Genomic DNA, 19,480 nt, shown 5'->3' with positions numbered 1-19,480 from the left:
CTCTGTTACGGGATTCTGTAGTGCCACTACTTTAACCAAGCTCTCCAGGCACAGGTGAAAACCTGAGCCCTGTGCAGCAGAAGTGCCTAGGGTTCTTGAACAGGGAACGCAAGAAAAATGTACCCGGGTACTCGGACACCAGCGAGCGCCGCGCAGCCGCAGAGAAGGCGGACTAGCATACGCTCCACCCTGTATGCTAATATGGCGAGCTACGGCCCCGCCCTGGGGACCGATGGGCCCAACACGGTAGGGTCCGATAAAACGTTGGCACGGAGCAGCGAGCCGGCGAAGTCCCAGGCAAGGCCAAGCGTTGGGCCCCGGCTCAGCGAGCTGGTGGCAGGGCCCAGACACTGTTCAAGGGCAGCTGGCGAGCCTGGAACCTCGCTCCCCCACCGGCGCAAAGTGGTACAACCCATAGGGGCGGAGCCCAGATCATGTGACGCGAGCGCGGCCGCCATCTTGCTCTGCGGTGCTGGTATTTAGAGCGCAGCGGCTGACTGGCGGGGTCGCCTTCGCTTCAGCCGCCTCGGGGATTTTTCGCTCGCTTGCCCGCTCGCTCTCCCGCCGTCCTATCCCCCGCCGCCGTCTGAGCTTGCCCTATTCCCGCTTGCAGACATGGCTGACATCAAGAACAGCCCCGAATATGCTGCGTTTTTCGCTGTCGTAGGCGCTTCGTCCGCCATGGTCTTCAGCGGTGAGCATCGCAGCAGGAAGAGCAGGAGGTGCCGAGAAGCCGTGCGGGACTCGAGCCCGCTGCTCTCTGGGGGCTGGGCGTGACGTCACCCTGACGTCATTCCCAGCTGTGTGGGCGTCGGGCCTTGCGGGTGGGGGGCAGCCCCATGGCGGCGGGGACAGTGGAATGTGTGCGACACACGGCTTGGGGGCTTGATCAGGGCGCGGGTTCCGTCAGCCTGTCAGCGGATCCTCGTGTGTGCGGGGGTGGGGAGGTGGCGTGGCTGCCATTTTAGCCCCGGGGAGTAGGAATGAGGGTGGGGTGGGGGCGCGGGGGGCGGTGCGCTATCCTGCGCCCGCTCCTGCGCCTGCTCCGCATCCCGCATTCTGCGGGCAGGTGTGACATCACATCTTGAAAGGCGCCAGTCCGTAGGCTGCGGCGGGCCCAGTACGGGAGTCTCTGTCCCCGCTCAGGTTCCAAAGCCCTGCTTTTATGGCGGCCGGGCAGCAGGGGGTCAGGTGGGTCTGTACCCTGGGTGAGGCAGGTGTTTCCGGTTGAGACTTGTCTCGGTTTCCCAATAGTTCTGTCATCGGTGTGGGTTGGTTGGGAAAACTGGGCTGAGGGGTTGGTCCTGGGAACCTGCAAGGACTCGGGCTAGAGCCTATGGAAGTGGGGTTGGTCTAGGACGGAGCATCTGAGTATGCTTGCTGAAAGCCTGTGCTTTGAGGTGGTGAGATGGTGGCATTCGAGTGTCAGCATTTACGGGATTAGGTCTTTGATCTTCAGTCCTGGGCCTTATGAATGGATGAGTGAACAAATGACCTTCCTCTTCTAGGGGTGAGGGGCTGGAACTGGGAGATGCTTCCTTGCTCAGAGAAGGAAACGCCTGGCAAGGTTCTTTTTTTTTTTTTTTTTTTTTTTTTTTTTTTGGTTTTTCGAGACAGGGTTTCTCTGTGGCTTTGGAGGCTGTCCTGGAACTCACTCTGTAGTCCAGGCTGGTCTCGAACTCACAGAGATCCGCCTGCCTCTGCCTCCCGAGTGCTGGGATTAAAGGCGTGCGCCACCAACGCCCGGCCTGGCAAGGTTCTTGATGGCACCTTGCTTTTGAAGTTGGGTCGTGACAGTTCTACGGTGTCCAATTTAGTGAAAATTGGCCTTCCTGGGAGAAAAGCCTTTGGGCCAGACCCAAGAATGTGGGATTGAGGGAGGTAAGTCACAGCCCCCAGGGACTGGTCTGGCCCGGTCTGGATCTCCTCTGGAAGGTCTGGTCTTTGGCTTCAGTGACCTCGCCCTGCCCCACCCTATCTGGCATATGGAGAGGCTGGCCCTCTGTGCAGGTATATGGAGAGTTTGAACTCCAAACAGTGTCTGTTGCCTGTAAACACCTGTAGGGTGCAGATTCGGGTGGGGGTTTGTCTGTCTTCGTGACCTCCCCTGCCTAGGCCTGTCAGGTGTTGCTGACCGAGCCCTGCTCTCCCCACATCATTGGCTTAAGGGATCATTTGTGGTGGGAGATGTGGTCTAGACTTCTCCTTTCCTCCTCCCAGACCATGCTGTTCTTCCCACACTTGAGGGCTCCTTAGAGAAGGTTGCCAAGCAACCTGTTCTTTGCCCCAGAATATGTCCATAGGTTCCCCTATTTTGGCCACCTGTGCTTGCTTTTAGTAGTTGTCACTCATTGACACATTAATTCAGCAAATCTTTAGTTCTTATTGCTTCCCAGATATTAGGGGAACATCAGTGAACAAAACAATATCCCTGACCATGTGGAACTCATATTCTGGCTGTCCTGATGGCTCCTGCAACTCTGAATTTGTCCAGAGTTCTTTTTCTGCACCCAGCTTCTTGAACTTCTTCTATCAAGACCTTTATGTGCCAAATCTGGCCAACAGGTGTCTCTGCCCTATTGAAAACTGGGTATTGCTGGTCTAGGCTTTTCCTTCCTGACCCTAGCTTCTGGGGACAGAAACCTACTGACAGTTGCATTCCTTCACACAAAGGGAGTTAGTGTCTCGCTTGGTCCGTTGAATCACTTTTTAATTTCATTTTTTCCTTCCAGGCTTGCTATTCCATAGCATGTCTTTGTCCTGACACTACCTAAAGAAATTTCTCTGACCTCTGGTGTTGCTGCTGGGAAGACTCGAAGCTCAGTGTCAGTGACTGGCCCACAGCCTCTCTTGGACTTAACTAAGTTTAAAGAGCATGGTTCTTTAACTAAACTAGATCGGCACACATCTTTGAGGCCTCTCTTCTCTGCTCACACTTTAGCTTCCCTTTTTTTCTTATGACAAATATCCTGTTGGTTCTTTCCTCATCATGTTCTCCATGAAACTGCCAGTTGCTTCTTTTCTGTGACTTCCCCCTGTATCCTCTTAGTTTCCTGGAAGTGCCTCAGATGCTGCTCTTTGCCCCATTGCATTGGTGTTTGTCAGAAGGTCTCCCTGATGCAGCCTATCAAGCTTGACCTTCTGGACACCTGCTACTGTCTGGGCCTAGGCTAATTTTTATCTCCTGTTACTTTAGTCCCTGACAACATCCCTGTTTCCCATCACCTCTCTTCTTGCCACCCATCCCTCAGTCCCATGATGTACCTGCTGTACTCTGGGGAAGAACCCACTCAATTCCTTGTTTTTTTTTTCAGAGTCCCACCTCTAGGGGTGCAGAGTTCATTGTGTTCAGTATCCACCTTCAGAGTAGCACATGGCAACTGTATTCTCAATGTTTAGTACTGTGTCCTCGGGAGTGGGGGCCCTTGGGCCACTCACCTTTTGCGCTTTGGTGAGACTAATCGAGCACTTGACTTGCAATAGGAGCCTAGAAAAGTTCCAGGAAATATCTCTTGAAATGGACCCAGGACTTGAAACCCAAGGTGATGCAAGTCTTTGTCGGCATTTAAGGGTGCTGCAGAAGAGACAAGCTGTCTATCCTAGTCCCTGCCTCATGTGCAGTCAAGAATCTTGCCCTTTGTCTGATTTTCCTTTTGCTCTCTCTCTCTCTCTCTCTCTCTGCTGCTTACCGTGTCATCTCCCTACTCCATGATCCTTTTTCAAACCCTTCTCCCCCTGGTATAGCTCCCCTACTCCCGTTCTCCTTCCTTACTGGATATGCTAATGTGTTGAGTCACTGTCCTGTCTTGCTGTTCCCTGAGCTCTGAAGAGGCAGAGAGCCTTTCTGACCTTTGCCCTACTCAGCACTGGGCACACAGTAGGAGTATTTGTGGTCCAACGAGATCAATGAATTTTATGTAGAGTGACTGGGGTTGTTCGTGTCTTTTTTACCTCTGACCTGTGTTTTCTGTGTATCAGGTTATAGACCACTGCTTCCAAACTGGCCATGTCATGGGTGCCCTGGGCAGAGACAGTTTGGAGGCTGCCCATGTCACCTGTATAAGTAGCTCAGTAGTTCTTATAGGGTCTGAAAAACAAGCAGCAGAAATGAGAAAAACTGGAGTTCAAGATGTGGAGACAGGACAGGGAAAAGGAAGGCAGCATTTCCTGGCGAGGTTGGAGTCAGGGAACAGCTTCAGAAGAGACAGGTGACCCTACCTACCGTCCTGTCTTGAGAGTCTTGAAGGCCCCACTGCAGGCAGACTGATAGACCCTGGACTGACCACTAAAGCAGCTGAGAGATAGCCCTCCTGTGCTGGAAGTGCCTGGCACTTAGGGTGTGTGACATAGATGCCCAGAGTCTCAAGTAAGGGTTTTGGTGGCCCATGTGTCTCTTTTCCATGTGACTGTTTTGCCAGAGGTCACAAGCTAGAGCAGGGGGAGTGCTATGGAACAAAGGCTGGATCACAGCACACCAGGAGCTCCCAGTGACCATAAGAACTACTGCAGGCAGAAGTGGACTAGGGGGCTGGGGATATGGCTCTGCTGGTAGAAAGTGGCTGGAGAGTTGGTTGTTCTCTAAGGAGCTCCTGCCTGGCTCTGCCTACCTTCAGCTCCTGTAGTGGGTAGTAACGTGGGGAGCCTTCCCAGGTGGAAGAAAGCTCCCTAGTAGCTTCCATGCTGCACTGGGCTCACTTCATCTCTCCCTCCACAGCCATGGGAGCTGCCTATGGGACAGCCAAGAGTGGCACCGGCATTGCTGCTATGTCGGTCATGAGGCCAGAGCTGATCATGAAGTCCATCATCCCAGTGGTTATGGCTGGGATCATCGCCATCTATGGCCTGGTGGTGGCAGTACTTATCGCTAACTCCCTGACTGATGGCATCACCCTCTACAGGTGAGTGCAGGGCTGGTCCTGTCCGGTGAAGTGCATGTTTCTGTGGATAGGAAGGTTGCTGACAGCCTGTATCTCTTCTCTTCCCAGGAGTTTTCTTCAGCTGGGTGCTGGTCTGAGTGTGGGGCTGAGTGGCCTGGCTGCTGGCTTTGCCATTGGCATCGTCGGGGATGCTGGTGTTCGGGGCACTGCGCAGCAGCCACGACTGTTCGTGGGCATGATCCTGATCCTCATCTTCGCAGAGGTGCTCGGCCTCTACGGTCTCATCGTGGCCCTAATCCTCTCCACAAAGTAGCCCTTTTCCACCACCAGTCACAGGATAGGATGTAAAGACCACCCCTCCTCATTCCAGAACGAACAGCCTGACACACACGCACGGGCAGCTGCCCCCTCAGTAGTTGGTCTTGTAAATGCGCAGTGTCCTAGTGCCCATTGTCTGTTGCCCCCGCCTGGCCCCTGCCGCCCCGTGCTGTGGACATCTGGGCCCATTCATCTCCCATCCAGGCCCCTGACCACTGAGGATGTCAGCCTCTGGCTACCCCACCCATCGCCCTAGAGTGCTCTGTGTATAAGGATGAATTAGAGTTGTCATTTTTCTCTTCACTGGATGTTTATTTATAAAAGATTTGACCTATTCATGCGTCTGTGGAGCAGCCCTGTCTCCCAACTATATAGTAATCATTAGTAAAGTGTTGCCTTGTGGGGTTCCTGTTGCTGAAACTCCTTGGACGGAGCCACCCTCTCCCAGCCCTGGACAGCCAGGGTGGAGGGTAGAGTGTTACTGCTCCCCGCTGTGTCCAATAAAAGTTCTCGGATGTGACTGGCTTGTGTTCTGGAGCGTCTGTGGGCGGGGCCGCTGTCACGTGGTCTTTGGTCACGTGCACTTGGTGCCCACGTGACGGTCCAGCTGCTGGGAGTCACGTGGTGTGGCCCGTCCTTGCTTCCGATTACCGTTGCACCAGGCGTTGCCGGTTTTCGCCCAAAGCTTGTTGGATTCGGCAGGACTTACGATGCGTGGCGGGCAGCGTGCGGCGGTGGCCCCAGTACGCCAGTTCACCAACTGCCGCATCCTGCGCGGCGGCGCGCTGCTCAGGTCTGGCTGCGTGGTGCGGGGTTTGGCCCGGTGTGGGACTGCAGACACGGCTTTGTGGGTGTAGGGATGGGGCAAGTGTAGGGTCTAAGCCCTAGCAGTGGCGGGGCTGGGACGGGCGTGGGAACTCACAATGTGGGGGCAGGACTACCCTGGGTGTGGATGGGGACCCAGTAGAATAGTAGGGGTGCCGGGACAAGCCGGGAGCGAGACAGAACTAGGGGTTGGTTCCAGGGCCTGATGGTGACCCAAGTGCCGACTGCTCTGCCCTCAGGGAGGATCTATGGGTACGCGGGGGCCGCATCCTGGACCCAGAGAAGCTGTTTTTTGAGGAGAGGCGCATGGCTGATGAGCAGCGGGACTGCGGAGGCTGCATCCTGGCGCCCGGCTTCATCGATGTGCAGATGAACGGTGCGGCCTGGCTTGGGCCAGGGAACCCAGGGGAGGAGCTCTGAGCATTGTGCTACCCCTTGTTTTCTGTGGCCACAGGTGGATTTGGTGTTGACTTCTCCAAGGCCACGGAGGACGTGGGTTCTGGGGTTGCCCTAGTGGCCCGGAGGATCCTGTCCCACGGTGTCACCTCCTTCTGTCCCACCCTGGTCACTTCCCCACCAGAGATTTACCACAAGGTGAGATGAGGCTGCTCCACCCCTGAGCAGAGGGACCCCTCCCCCCAGAGGCAGTAACAATTCCTTCACCTGAATGAGGCCTCACCTCTGGCCTCCTGCCACTTGGTTGTGAGGGACTCTTCCTCTCTCGTGCAGTTGTGCCCTGTCTGGTCTCTGCAGCTGCCAGTGCAGTTGCCACACTTTTTCTGTCACCATTCTCATCTGCCACACCCTTCCAACGCCCTGTAGGCAGCCTCTGGGCCTCCTGAATTAAGGCTGTCTGGAATTCTGCCACAGCCATTGTCTCTAGTCAGGCTCTTCCTCCCTAACCTGCCTGTGCTATGTGACTCACACGAAGAAGCAGTTCAGAGAGAGCGACGGCCCTGCATCCCTCACCCTTCCACGTTCTGTCTAGGAGACCTGTTGTCTTTGATCCGATTTTCATGTGGAGGCCGTCCCACAGGTCTCCCGGTTTTACTCAGTTGTTTAGGTTGTTGTCTTCAGCACTGGTCAAGAGCAGTTTGTATGCACTCTGCTCTTTATCCCTCAGTCCTGAACTCTTGCTTTAAACTGTGGTGTTCTCTTATGCAATGTAATGCAGTTGACGAGTTTAGTAAATCAATGCTGTTAGCCATACTTGAATGGATTCTCTCTGTCCCTGCTGCCAGTTACCTCAGTCAGGTTTTCTTCAGGACAGAATCCATTGTGGGAGCAGAAGTGTGTGGTTGCCTGTGGCTCCCTTTCTGGGTATGCAGACACGTGTAGGAAGCCATGGGTATTGAGTGCGGGCTGTGCCCTTGCTTCAGAGGCTTCCCTCTGGCCTCTTGACTTGCAGCCCTTGGAAGACTTGGGACAGCCTTACTTCTGAGGCTCAATTTCATTAAACCTAGAGTGTGAACAGTCTGTGGGTGCTTGGCACGTTTTAAGCATTCCTTGAATGTTAACTAGAGATGTCTTTTTTTTTTTTTTTTTTTTTTTTTTTTTTTGGTTTTTCGAGACAGGGTTTCTCTGTGGCTTTGGAGGCTGTCCTGGAACTCACTCTGTAGACCAGGCTGGCCTCGAACTCACAGAGATCCACCTGCCTCTGCCTCCCGAGTGCTGGGATTAAAGGCGTGTGCCACCAACGCCCGGCTAGAGATGTCTTTCTGGGAGTTCCTCACAGCTCTCCCACCTCACCCCAAAATACTGTCCTATTGCAGACCGGTACTTGGTTCTCTCTGATCTCGCAGACTCTGGGTCTTGCTGGAGTGACCTTTCTAGGTGACAGGTGTCAGGATGCTCCCCCTTCACACCACACTCCCCTCCCACCAGTTAAACTGCTTCTCTCCCCCAGGCACATTCCAGCAGCTCCAGGTATCCCCTCTCTGCCCGCCCGCCCAAGCTCTTCCTGTAAGGCCTTGTTCTGTTAGCCCTGCCCCTTGCTCCTTCACACCACCAAGCTTCCCCTCTGGCAGCAGGTTTGACGGACACGGTGCAAGGCCATGGCTCTCCCTCAGTAGGAGTAGTGGCTGATATTCCTCAAGTTTTCTTTCTGGTAGCCTACTGTAGTCCAAGTACCTGTAGCCCCTTAGAAAACACTTGGAGCCGCCGGGCGTTGGTGGCGTACGCCTTTAATCCCAGCACTCGGGAGGCAGAGGCAGGCGGATCTCTGTGAGTTCGAGGCCAGCCTGGTCTACAAAGCCAGTTCCAGGACAGCCTCCAAAACAATACAGAGAAACCCTGTCTTGAAAAAAAAAACAAAAACAAAAAAGAAAAAAAAAAGAAAGAAAGAAAAGAAAAAGAAAACACTTGCAATGAAGGCCTGGGAGGCAGGTAGGAAATGATGGCAGAGAGTGGGCAGCCTGAGTATAAAAACATAATATCCCATTGTATTAGAAACCAGGAGACTCACTCGGGAGGCAGAGGCAGGCGGATCCCTGTGAGTTTGAGGCCAGGCTGAACTGACAGCCTCCAAAACAATACAGAGAAACCCTGTCTCGTAAAAAAAGAAAAAAGAAACCAGGAGACTCTACCATCAAACCTCTCCCCCTACTGTGTTTTGACTTCCTCCAGGGCCCCTCTCGATGAGGGACTTGTCCTCTCGTCCAGGTACTACTCAGGAACCTTCATGAAGGTCTGGTTCATCGAAACTACCCACTTTTTTCCTGAGGTTTCCTCTTCTAGCTATGCTCCAAGACAGATGTGATGGCATTGTTTTTTGCTTCAAATCTGTTGGCTGCTGAAGGTCAGGTACCTCAGGGTCAGCGATGCCTGCTGCCCTGCCCATCCCTCCGTTTATCTCCCTCCCTTCCCCTCCAGCCTTGGTTTATCCTGTCCTCTGTGCGCTCACTTGGTCTTTCAAAGTGGTCTTTTAGAACGTAGTGGCTGTCTGTGTGCATTTATGCACTTCATGGTCTGCAAATGGCAATCAGGGCAATGTGTGGGGATCATCAGTGCTCTCCTTCCATGATGTGAACCCCGGGAACTGAACTCAGGTCATCAGGTGCAAGTGCCTTTACCCACTGAGCCACCCTTCCTTTTTGTTTTTTGTTTTTTGTTTTTTTGTCAAGGACTTAATGTATCCTAAATCAAACTCACTTTGTAGTTGAGGCTGGCCTTGACCTGTTTCCCAGCCCCCCACATACTATCATGCCTAGCTTGTTGCTTGTTCTTCAAGCTGCTGAGTCACCTGCAGGCGGTGGCGGCGGCAACAGTGCTGCTGCTGGTTTGAAGACTCATCACTTTCCACTGTGTGTCGTGAGTATGTCTGCGCATGAGTAAGTCCATGTGAGTGCAGGTGCCCTCAAAGGCTAAGGGTATCAGATTCCCCGGAACTGGAGTTACAGATGGGGGGAACCACCCAGTGTGGGTACTGAGAACTGAACCCAGCCCTCTGCTGCAAAATAGCACATGCCCTTAAGCTCTGAGCCATCTCCCTAGTCCTGCCTTTATTCTCTTTTGTTTGTTTTTGAGACAGAGTCTCTCTGGGTAGTTCTTGCTGTCCTGGAACTCACTATGTAGACCAGGCTAGCCTGGATCCCAGAGATCAGCTTGCTTCTGTCTCCTTGTGCTGGGATTAAAGGCGTGCGCCACCACTTGTGGCTATGCCTTTATTCTCCTGATCCTCAGTTTTGGTTAGAGGTGTAGGAGGAGAATGTGTGTTTGGGGCCTGCAAACCCTGAAGAACACTTGCTCTTGCAGAAGGTTCAGGTGTGGTACCTACCACCCATATCCTGTGGCTCATAACTACCTGTCAGTCCAGTTCCAGGGGATTTGTCACTCCCCTCTGGTCTCTACAGGCACCAGGAGGGCATGCATGTGGCCTACAAACATATATGCAGGCACTCATAAAATAAACATGTCTGCGGTGCTGAGGCTGTGTCTACTGTGCCGTGTCTCTGGTCCTGGCTGTCCTGGACTCTCCATGTAGACCATGTTGGCCTTGAACTCATAGAGATCCTTCCTTTCTCTGTCTGGGACTGAAGGAGTTTTGACCATGCCTGGACTGTGTCTACTGTCTTTAGACTTCTCATGTTGTAGCTATGACGTAGCTTCTCTCTCTAAAAGGCTCATAAAATATCACCCCGGACCTGACATCGCATGGTGCCATGCTGTAGGGATGGGGTGTCTATCCATTTTGCTGCCTGCTGCACATAATGGGAAGTTCGGCTCAAGACTTTTTTTAAGACTTATTTATTATATACACAGTGTTCTGCCTGCATGTATGCCTGCAGGCCCGAAGAGGGTGCCAGGCCTCATTACAGATGATTGTGAACCACCATACGGTTGCTGGGAATTGAACTCAGAACATCTGGAAGAGTAGCCAGTAAGTGCTCTTAACCGCTGAGCCATGGCTCCAGCTTGAGGTTTTCTAAGTTTCTTCTGTTGAATTATTTCCTTGGTGACTTTTCCCGTTTCACTGTCACTCTACGGGAGGCCGACTAGTCTACTATTGGATTTTCTAGGTCTAGTCTCATTTTTTCTCATCTTTCTTCTTGGCACCACTTTCTAGACGTTTCCTCAGCTTCTATCTTGGAGTTCATCCCATGGAATTCTTGCCTACCTTTGAGTCTGTAAGAGTGAGTATTGCTCTCTGACATCCTGTTCTGGCTCTGTGGTTATTAGGCCTCATTGCCCAAAGGTATCATGAATGCTGGCTTCTTTCTTCCTGTGTCCTGGGTTGGCCATCTTATTGGTGTTCCTTCCTCTGCTCCTTGGGGAACTCAGTGTGGGCTGTTTAGTGGATGGCACTAGCAAGCCACAAGGAACACCTGCCCTTTGAGGGGAGCTTTGTGGGATATCCCTGGTTGTGCTGCCAAGGTTCTGTCTCTGGGACTTGTGAGATCCCCTGGGGAGAGTCTTGTTTTGTTCAGAGGGCACCATTATGAGAACCTTTAGGACATAAACTCAGTATTTGTATTCCAGCTCACTTGCTCTACTGAAGCCTCTACCAGTCCTGCCCGCAGCCCGTTTCTCATTGTACCAGGTTCTGCGAGGTCTGAGTTTCCTGAGTCCTCTCCAGCCGAGATGTGTCCAGAGTCCACCTATTGGTTTCTCAGAGTCTGACTGACTGCCCGTCTCTCATTCTTTGTCCTCAGATTTAAGTGTGGTTTTGGTTTTGGTTAATTTGAGACTGTGCATCATGTATCCTAGGCTGGCCTTGAACTTATTATGTAGTTGAAGCAGGCCTGGTTTCCTGCCTCTACCTGCCAACTGCTTGGGGTTGTAGGTGTGCACCGTACCCAGTTTAAGTGTCTTTTTTGGTTTTTGTTTTGTTTTTTGGGTGATTTTGTTTTGTTTTGTTTTTTTCAAGACAGGGTTTCTCTGTGGCTTTGGAGGCTGTCCTGGAACTAGCTCTTGTAGACCAGGCTGGTCTTGAACTCACAGAGATCCACCTGCTTCTGCCTCCCAAGTGCTGGGATTAAAGGCGAGAGCCACCACCACCTGGCAGCTTAAGAGTCTTAAATGCCCTTTATTTGTATTGGGAATGAGTAATTCTGAGGGAGAGTATCACTGTTTTGTCTGGGGACTTCCATAGCTGAAGGGTCTGGAGAGAGGGTTATGGCTATACTTCGTCATCTCCAAGACCAAGTGAGTGCCGGTCACTCTTTCCTGGGGCTGTGAACTTCCTGATCAGGATGGGGTGGGCTGTGGTGCTGAGCCCTGTATTCACATGCACTGAATTCCCCAACCTGCAGCCCTCTGCCTCTGCCCTGCCTTCCTCCTGCAACCCTCCTCCCTGCTTCCTTGTCCTACAGCTTAGGGAGGCTGCAGCCATGTGTTCAGGGCTGTGACCACTATGTCCTGGCTGTTTGGCAGAAGGCACTTTGAAGGTCAGAGCAGGTTGGAGCAGCCCTGGGTGCCTCCACTTCCACTCTGCTTCTGTGGCCTGGGGATGCTTTCACCTCCTGGTCCTCAGGGTAGGTTATCAAGTATTCCCTGTTGCCATCTCCTCCTGCTCCTGAGCACTGGGAGGCCTTCATCCATCTCCCAGCACCAGTGGGAAGGACAGTAGGGCTGGGCTGGGCTGGGCTGGTGGGCCAGAGTCTCAAACCCTGACCTGAAGATCTGACCTTGGTTGAGCTGTGGCCTCTGGGTGCTGAGCTGCGGGGGGCAGGACTTAACAGCTGGTTCTCCCTAGGTCCTTCCTCAGATCCCTGTGAAGAGTGGAGGTCCCCATGGGGCAGGGGTCCTTGGTGAGTGCTTAACTTGTCAGAAAATGCCCAGTTGGGAAGGGGGCAGGTTTGAGGGACTGGGGTGGGACTGCTAGGTGGGAATGTCCTCTAGAGCCGCCCCTGTCCCTTCCCTCAGGGGTGCACTTGGAGGGCCCGTTCATCAGCCGTGAGAAGCGGGGTGCACACCCTGAGGCTTACCTCCGCTCCTTTGAAGCCAATGCTTTTCATGATGTGCTGGCCACATATGGGGCCCTGGACAACGTCCGCATTGTGACACTTGCCCCTGAGTTACACCGGAGCCATGAAGTGATCCAGGCATTGACAGCCCAAGGCATCTGTGTGTCTCTAGGTGAGAGGCCACTTGTTGGGGTTGCCTGCTCAAGGTTCTCGGCTGCTGTAGAAGCTGATCTTAAGTCCCCCATGCAGGGCATTCAGTGGCTGACCTCGGGGCTGCAGAAGTAGCAGTGCAACATGGGGCCACCTTCATCACCCACCTCTTCAATGCCATGTTGCCTGTGAGTGTCACCCCTCCTCCTGGGTGGAAGGGAACTTAGAAGGAATTTCTAAGTGTCACTTAGTTATTCCTTCCTAACCTGCTTAGTTCCACCACCGTGACCCAGGCATAGTAGGGCTTCTCACCAGTGACCAGCTGCCCCCAGGCCACTGCATCTTCTATGGGATGATTGCTGATGGCATACATACTAACCCTGCAGCTCTACGCATTGCTCACCGGGCTCATCCTCAGGGTGAGTAGCTGAGCAGGGTAGGGCAAGTAGCATAACAGCTGGCCAGGTCCTGAGCCGCCTCCTTCCCTAGGGCTGGTGCTGGTCACTGACGCTGTCCCTGCTCTGGGCTTGGGCAATGGCCGCCATACGCTGGGACAGCAGGAAGTGGAGGTAGATGGGCTAATAGCCTGCATTGCAGGTGAGTGACTCCTGTACCAACATATCTATAGTCTCTTGGTTCCTCCCTAGAGGGGGCAGAACTTGGGTGTGCCCTATTTGTCCATGGGGCTTCTAGGCCCACAGAAACTCCCTCCTCCAATCCTGGCCTTTCTGGTCTCAAGGCACCAAGACACTGTGTGGCAGCATAGCCCCCATGGATGTCTGTATCCGGCATTTCCTGCAAGCCACAGGTCAGTGGGCTGGTACTCCTAGGTGTCTGAAGGCAGAGGCTATATCTGGGGAAAGCAAGAAGGGAGGCAGGGAAATTGGAGGTCTGTGCTGACATCCTCTAACTGCCTGTAAACTGGGAGATGGGAAAGTGTGACTTCTGGCAAATGGAAATGACCATGGTCACTCCCAAATAGAGCTCAGGCTATAGAAGGGTAGTGAACAGTCAGTCATTACAGCCAGGATTTGAACAGTGTGAAGGTGTGACCTCATGGAGGAGCAGGGTCACATTGCTCAGAGAAGACCCATGGATAGTGGGAATATGCAGGGGCAGTGTCTATGGGGTGGAGTGAAAGTGGCATTCTGGGACTTGGGGCAGGTTCTGCTCCCAAATACCTGTCAGCATCTCAAGATAGAGTGTCATTCTGGATGTGGGCAATTTTAGACCAAATAGACTAGGAGCAAAGGAGATGACCGTGTCCTGGCAAGAAGTGATGCAGTAAGGTGAACGTGGTTGCTGGGTCTCAGGTTAGGCCCTGCTCAGAGTACAGGGTCCCGTTGAGCAGCTGGGTCGGTGGGAGCCAAATGGGTGACGTGGTGGGCCCAGGTATGACTTCCTTGCTAGAACTAGGCAGGAGGGTCTATGACCATACAACACTGAACACAGTCTAACGTCCATGTCTAGTCTGTTGAGAGGATAGGTTCCCTGTAGAGAGAGCTGGGATGATGAGTGGGCTGGGGAAGAGTGGTGAGCAGTATCTCAAAGCTAGGGGAATGAGGGGCCTTCTTCCTAAACTGCTGCAGAGTTCAAGGCCTTTCCTGAGGCTTGGAGCTGCTTGTAGGAAGGGCTGTGGATGCTCACCACAGTTGTTCCTGAGCAGGCTGTAGTGTGGAGTCGGCTCTGGAAGCTGCATCCCTCCACCCTGCCCAGCTGCTAGGACTGGAGAAGACCAAGGGGAGCCTGGACTTTGGTGCTGATGCAGGTGAGGTCCCATGTAGGGGTTGAGACAGGGTTCAAGGGGAGGGTTCTAATCTGTCCCTGCTCCTTGGGGTTCATTCCCACCATAGACTCTTTGTTGTTGTTTTTGTTTGTTGTTTTTCGTGTTTTTTTTTCCACCCACTCTTACTTTTACTTTTTTGTGTGTACCACAACAAAATGTGGAGGTCAGAGGACAACTTGCAATCATTGGTTCTCTCCTTTTACCATATGAGTTCCAAGGTTCAAACTCAGGCTTAGAGGCAAGAACCTTTACCCACTCAGCTATTTCCTGATTGGCTCTTGTTTGTATGGTTTTTGTTTTAAGACAGGGTCTTATTATGTAGGCCTGGTTGGCCTGCAACCCACTGTGTAGACCAGGTTAGCTTCAGATTCCTGGTCAGCCTCCTGACTCAGCCTCCTGAGTTCTAGGATTGTTGGCATGTGCTATCTGTCACACGTTAGCTTCTGGCATCTGGGATCAGGCCAGGTGAGGGTTACGGGGCCACTGGTGCCCAACTGTGATGGGTTGATGCGCTTGCTTCCAGCTCCTCTGCCAGTCCAAATCATGCTCTTGAGCCTCAGTTTTCCCGCTGAGCTCCGTTGTAAAGGATGACTCCACAGTAGAAGATAAGGGTGGCCCTACTATGTCTCCTCTTAACTTTTGGTTCTGCCGCAGACTTTGTGGTGCTCGACGACACCCTCCATGTTCAGGCCACTTACATCTCGGGTGAACTGGTATGGAAGGCAGAGGAAACTGGGCCGTGACTGAGGATCTTGGCTGGTCTCCAGGGAGCAAGTTTGGGAGTCCTGTCCCAAGTCTCATTCGGAACCTCATCACTGCACTGAAGAGGAAGCATAAATACAGACAATAGGACTTGCCTTGTCCGAGTTGTGCTTTGAGTTATGCTTATGTTCTACAGGGCTGTTGGTGTTCACTCTTGCCCTGGGGCCTTCTGGATTAGCTTGGGACCAGGAAGGGTTGGGTATACCACATGAGACCTCCTGTGTAGGCCAGATCTGTTTTGAGGTCTGCTGACCCCCAGGAAGATGTTAGGGTTGGCAGTGAGTGGAATGATTTTGGGGGAAGCCACTGGGAGAGGCAGGAGACAGTATGTGGATGACTGACCCCCAGCTAGATGGGCAAAATGGAAGCCATAGCTCCAGGCTCTCGCAGCAACATTCAGGAGGGTGCCACATGTTGGTCTTGGGGCCTAGGGTTACTTAGCAATGAATGCAGGAATGGGTGCCTTAAGGGCCTCCAGTTTGAGCCTAGGACTCCACCCACTGCTCCCTGACCTGCCAGACCTGCCTAGCACCTCCTTGGATAATCAAAAGTTCCATTCCCTGTGGTGTCTTCTTTCAAAGACCCCAACGGCTGACAAATCTTCCTTCATTCCCATGTTTGGTGGCTGTGGCATACCTGCCTGGTGCTGGTGGGCAGTTCTGGTCTTATGGCTCTGTTTGCTCTGTTAGTCTTGGGCAGGGCATACAAGAGTACCCTAGCCTGACTTCCTCCCACTTGGGGAATGTGGTTCATCAGGCTCCCTGGAAACATCACTGCACAGGCTTTGGGGATTCCTTTGACTTGAAGGATGGCTGTGATGTAGGAGTATATACCAAAGGTTGGAGGTCAGGTCTTGGAATGCCTTCACTTTGCATTGGGTCCTGGGGTAGGTGACTCCCCCTGGCATGTGATACTTTATACCTTAGGATAGGAGGTTGCAAACATGTATCAGGTATATAGGAACTGTTTTTAGGCCAAAGTTTGAAAAATAAAGAAGAAGGAAACTAGGCAAACAAAACACTCTTGGACCTTCTACTGTTGGAGAGCAAGAGCCTGGAGAGAATAGCTGGTGGGCAGGGGCACAGTCAGCCCACAAAAGCCATCGAGGGATCCCAGCCTCAGTGGAGTGAAAGGCAAGCAAGGGAGCCTGCATTTACCTCATTGCCACACCCTCCATATGACAAAGGACAGGGAGGGCATGAGTCACATGGGGCCAGTCCATCAGGACTCACCGGCCTGTGGAGACCTCCCTCTGCTGGTGGCAGGCCTCACTCCCAAACTTTTCATGCATGTTGACTCATTTCACCTGTCTACCAGAAACCCAATGGTAGGCATACCTGTCTGTCACCTTAATTTCTCAGATGAGGGAATCCGGCACTGGCTTCTGCTGGATAGTCCTGGTGACCAGGACTCCGTGTGGAGACTAAAGGTACAATTCAATAGTAGAGAGCTTGCATAGCATGTATATAAGGTCCTGGGTTCTGTTTCAGTACAGAACTGGCCTTGACTGCCCAGATCCAGTTTCACTGTATTTGTGCTGCTGCTCTGGGTGGACATCACGAAGGGCTCAGATGAGTGAGCCGTGGTTTGGGGCTACCCAGAAATGATGGGAACTAGCACTGGGAAGGTTTTGAGGTGGAAGGAACTACCTCAACAGAAGACAGAGGCAAGCAGGCTTACGTGTTGGAATATAGCTGGGGGAGGAGTCAGTGGCTCTGAAGCTGCTCTACAGATTTGAAGTATTAGATTTTTTTTTTTTTTTGGTGTGTGTGGGGGGTGGAGACAGGGTTTCTCCGTCCTGGAACTTGTTCTTTAGACCAGGCTGGACTTGAACTCACAGAGATAGATCCTCCTGCTTCTGCTGGATTAAAGGAATGCACACCACCACCTGCCTGGATTACTGTTTAAAAAAAAAAAACAGCTGGAGAGATGGCTCCGTGTTTAAGAGCATGTACTGTTTTTGCTGGAACCTGTGTTCAAGTGCAGCACCCACGTCAGGTGGCTTTCCTCAGGGGGATCTGCATATCCTCCACACAGACGTGCACATACATATAATTAAAAATAATAATAAATTCTTAGATTGGGTGTTGGTGGCACATATCAGCACTTGGAAGGCAGAGGCAGGAGGATCTCCATGAGTTCAAGGCCAGACTGGTCTACAAAGCAAGTTCCAGAACAGCCTCCAAAGCAATACAGAGAAACCCTGTCTCGAAAAACCAAAAAAAAGAAAAAAAAAAAAGAAAAACTGTAAGTAAATAAAGGTAAAAACAAATCTTACAAAAGTATAAAATTGCTCAGCATAATTGTGCATGCTTGTAACCCCCTGGAGGGCAGAGGCAGGAGGAACAGGAGTTCAGTGTTGTCCTTGGCCATATATATATCAAGTTGGAAGCTACTCTAGGCTGCATAATCTCAGCAAACTGGGAAGTCATCTCTTGTAGCGAAGGCTAGCCTCCAATTCTGTGTGTAGTTGAGAACACGATCCTCTTTTCTCTACTTTCTGAGGGTGGATTTACAGCTAAGTATTTGGTGCTGGAATTTGAGCCCAATGCCTCATGCATAATAAGCAGCACTCTCAACTGAGCTACATCCCCAAACCCAGAAATTATCACTTCAGTTTTTTCTTTTTGGCCAGGCATTGGTGGCACACACCTTTGTTACCAGCTCTCAGGAGGCAGAGGTAGGCAGATCTCTGTGAGTTCAAGGCCAGCTTGGTCTACAGAGTGAGTTCCAGGACAGCCAGGGCTATGTAGAGAGACCTTAATTTTTTTAATTTAATTTTTTGTTTGTTTTTTTTGAGGCAGGGTTTCTTTGTGTAGCTTTAAAGGCATCCACTACCACTGTCCGGCATTTAAAAAAATTGTATTTACGTGTGTTCATTTATGTGCATCCAGGTGTCCAAGAAGGCCAGAAGATATGTCAGACCTCCTGGAGCATGGGGTAGGTGCCGAGAACAGAACTAGGCTTCTTGAATACTGAGCCATCTCTCTCGTCCCTTAACTACTTGAAAGTTTATCTTTAATTATGTATGCGTGTGTACGTATGTAGGTATGTGCACATGAGTGCATGTGCAGTGGAGGCTAGAAGCCTGGAACCTCCTGGGAGCTGTAGTTACAGTGTTTGCGAGCTGGGTGGTATAGATGCTGGGAACTGAACTCTGGTTCTTTTTTTTTTTTTTTGGTTTTATGAGACGGGGTTTCTCTGTATTGTTTTGGAGGCTGTCGGTCCAGCCCGGCCTCGAACTCACAGAGATCCGACTGCCTCTGCCTCCCGAGTGCTGGGATTAAAGGCATGCAACCACCATTCTTTTATTTACTTTTTTTTTTTAACATTTTATTTCGTGGGTATGGGTGTTTCGCCTGCATTTATGTCTGTGCACCACGTGAGTACAGTACCCAGGAAGGAATTGGACCCCCTGGGGGTGGGGTTATTAGGTGTTATGTGGGTACTGGGAATTGAACTCAGGACCTCTGGAAGAGCATCCAGTGCTCCTAACCCTGAGCCAACTGCAGCCCCACTTTAAGCACTCTTGCACTCTTGCGTGTGCAGTTCAGTAACTGTAAGCACCCTCATGTTGCTGTGCAGCCATCACCCCCATCATCTCAGGAACTATTACTTTCCAGACATACTCTGTCAGTGCAATTAGTCTCCTACCACAACCACACTCTGCCCGCCGATGGCTCAGAGCTGGAGGGCTAGTCACAGGAAGGTGTGCCGGTTACTTCAGTCTGGGGCTTCTGGGGCACGGATGCCGCCCCAGCTGTTGGTAACAGTTGGTGCCGCATCAGGCATGCCTGTGGTATGGGTGTGGACTGGGGGACAGCCACTCCCTGAGGTCAGCTGAGTCACGGTAGTGGTAGGGAGCTGAACAGGTTGGGAGCCAGTGCTCCTGAGACAGCTGGCGGACGCTTTTATTCAGTCTACCCCGGGAGGCAAACGATTCAGTACTACGAAGCGCACGGGTGCCATCTGGCGGCCGGCGATGGTTAGCAGCCTGCCAGGCTCCCTGGGAACTCGGGTTCCAGTCCCGAGCCAGACGACCTGGGTCCGTTGACCTCTGGTGTTGCGGCAAAATGATGTTCTTAAGGCCGGCTGGTGGTTCATGAAGAGGGATCGTCTGTGACAGAGACTACCCGCACCTTGGAGTCGGGTGTGGCATGCTACTTAACCGCCTGAGCAAACACTAGCAGGTTGGAGGAGTGGTTCAGCCCAGCCAGCGGGCACTACAGGGTGCCGCGGAGGCCACGCCCACCCGCCGGATGGCTGTTTTTGCAAGGATCAATCATAATGTTCTTCGCAGTACAAGGCTCGGAGCTGTAGGACTCCTGAAACCCTTGGGCCCAACTAAAGGAGCAAAA

The 19,480-nt window shown here is 52.2% G+C and overlaps 2 protein-coding genes across 2 annotated transcripts; both read left to right on the top strand.

Moving 5' to 3' along the window:
• Positions 1-449: 449 nt before the first annotated feature.
• Positions 450-5,715, top strand: Atp6v0c (ATPase H+ transporting V0 subunit c). The gene is made up of 3 exons (XM_005081632.4): positions 450-694; positions 4,715-4,898; positions 4,986-5,715. Exons 1-3 carry the CDS (start codon positions 616-618, stop codon positions 5,188-5,190), a joined length of 468 nt encoding a protein of 155 aa, XP_005081689.1. The 5' UTR covers positions 450-615; the 3' UTR covers positions 5,191-5,715.
• Positions 5,716-5,793: 78 nt separating this feature from the next.
• Amdhd2 (amidohydrolase domain containing 2) lies at positions 5,794-15,217 on the top strand. Its single transcript, XM_005081633.4, has 11 exons — positions 5,794-5,988; positions 6,260-6,396; positions 6,475-6,614; positions 12,214-12,268; positions 12,384-12,596; positions 12,674-12,762; positions 12,849-12,993; positions 13,064-13,171; positions 13,314-13,382; positions 14,241-14,342; positions 15,015-15,217. Exons 1-11 carry the CDS (start codon positions 5,906-5,908, stop codon positions 15,101-15,103), a joined length of 1,230 nt encoding a protein of 409 aa, XP_005081690.1. The 5' UTR covers positions 5,794-5,905; the 3' UTR covers positions 15,104-15,217.
• Positions 15,218-19,480: the final 4,263 nt, after the last annotated feature.

This window comes from Mesocricetus auratus, unplaced genomic scaffold, assembly GCF_017639785.1.
Source record: "Mesocricetus auratus isolate SY011 unplaced genomic scaffold, BCM_Maur_2.0 Super-Scaffold_100007, whole genome shotgun sequence".
Classification (NCBI taxonomy): domain Eukaryota; kingdom Metazoa; phylum Chordata; class Mammalia; order Rodentia; family Cricetidae; genus Mesocricetus; species Mesocricetus auratus.
The sequence above is the reverse complement of the archived record's forward strand: the minus strand, read 5'-3'. Positions and strand labels throughout refer to the sequence as shown.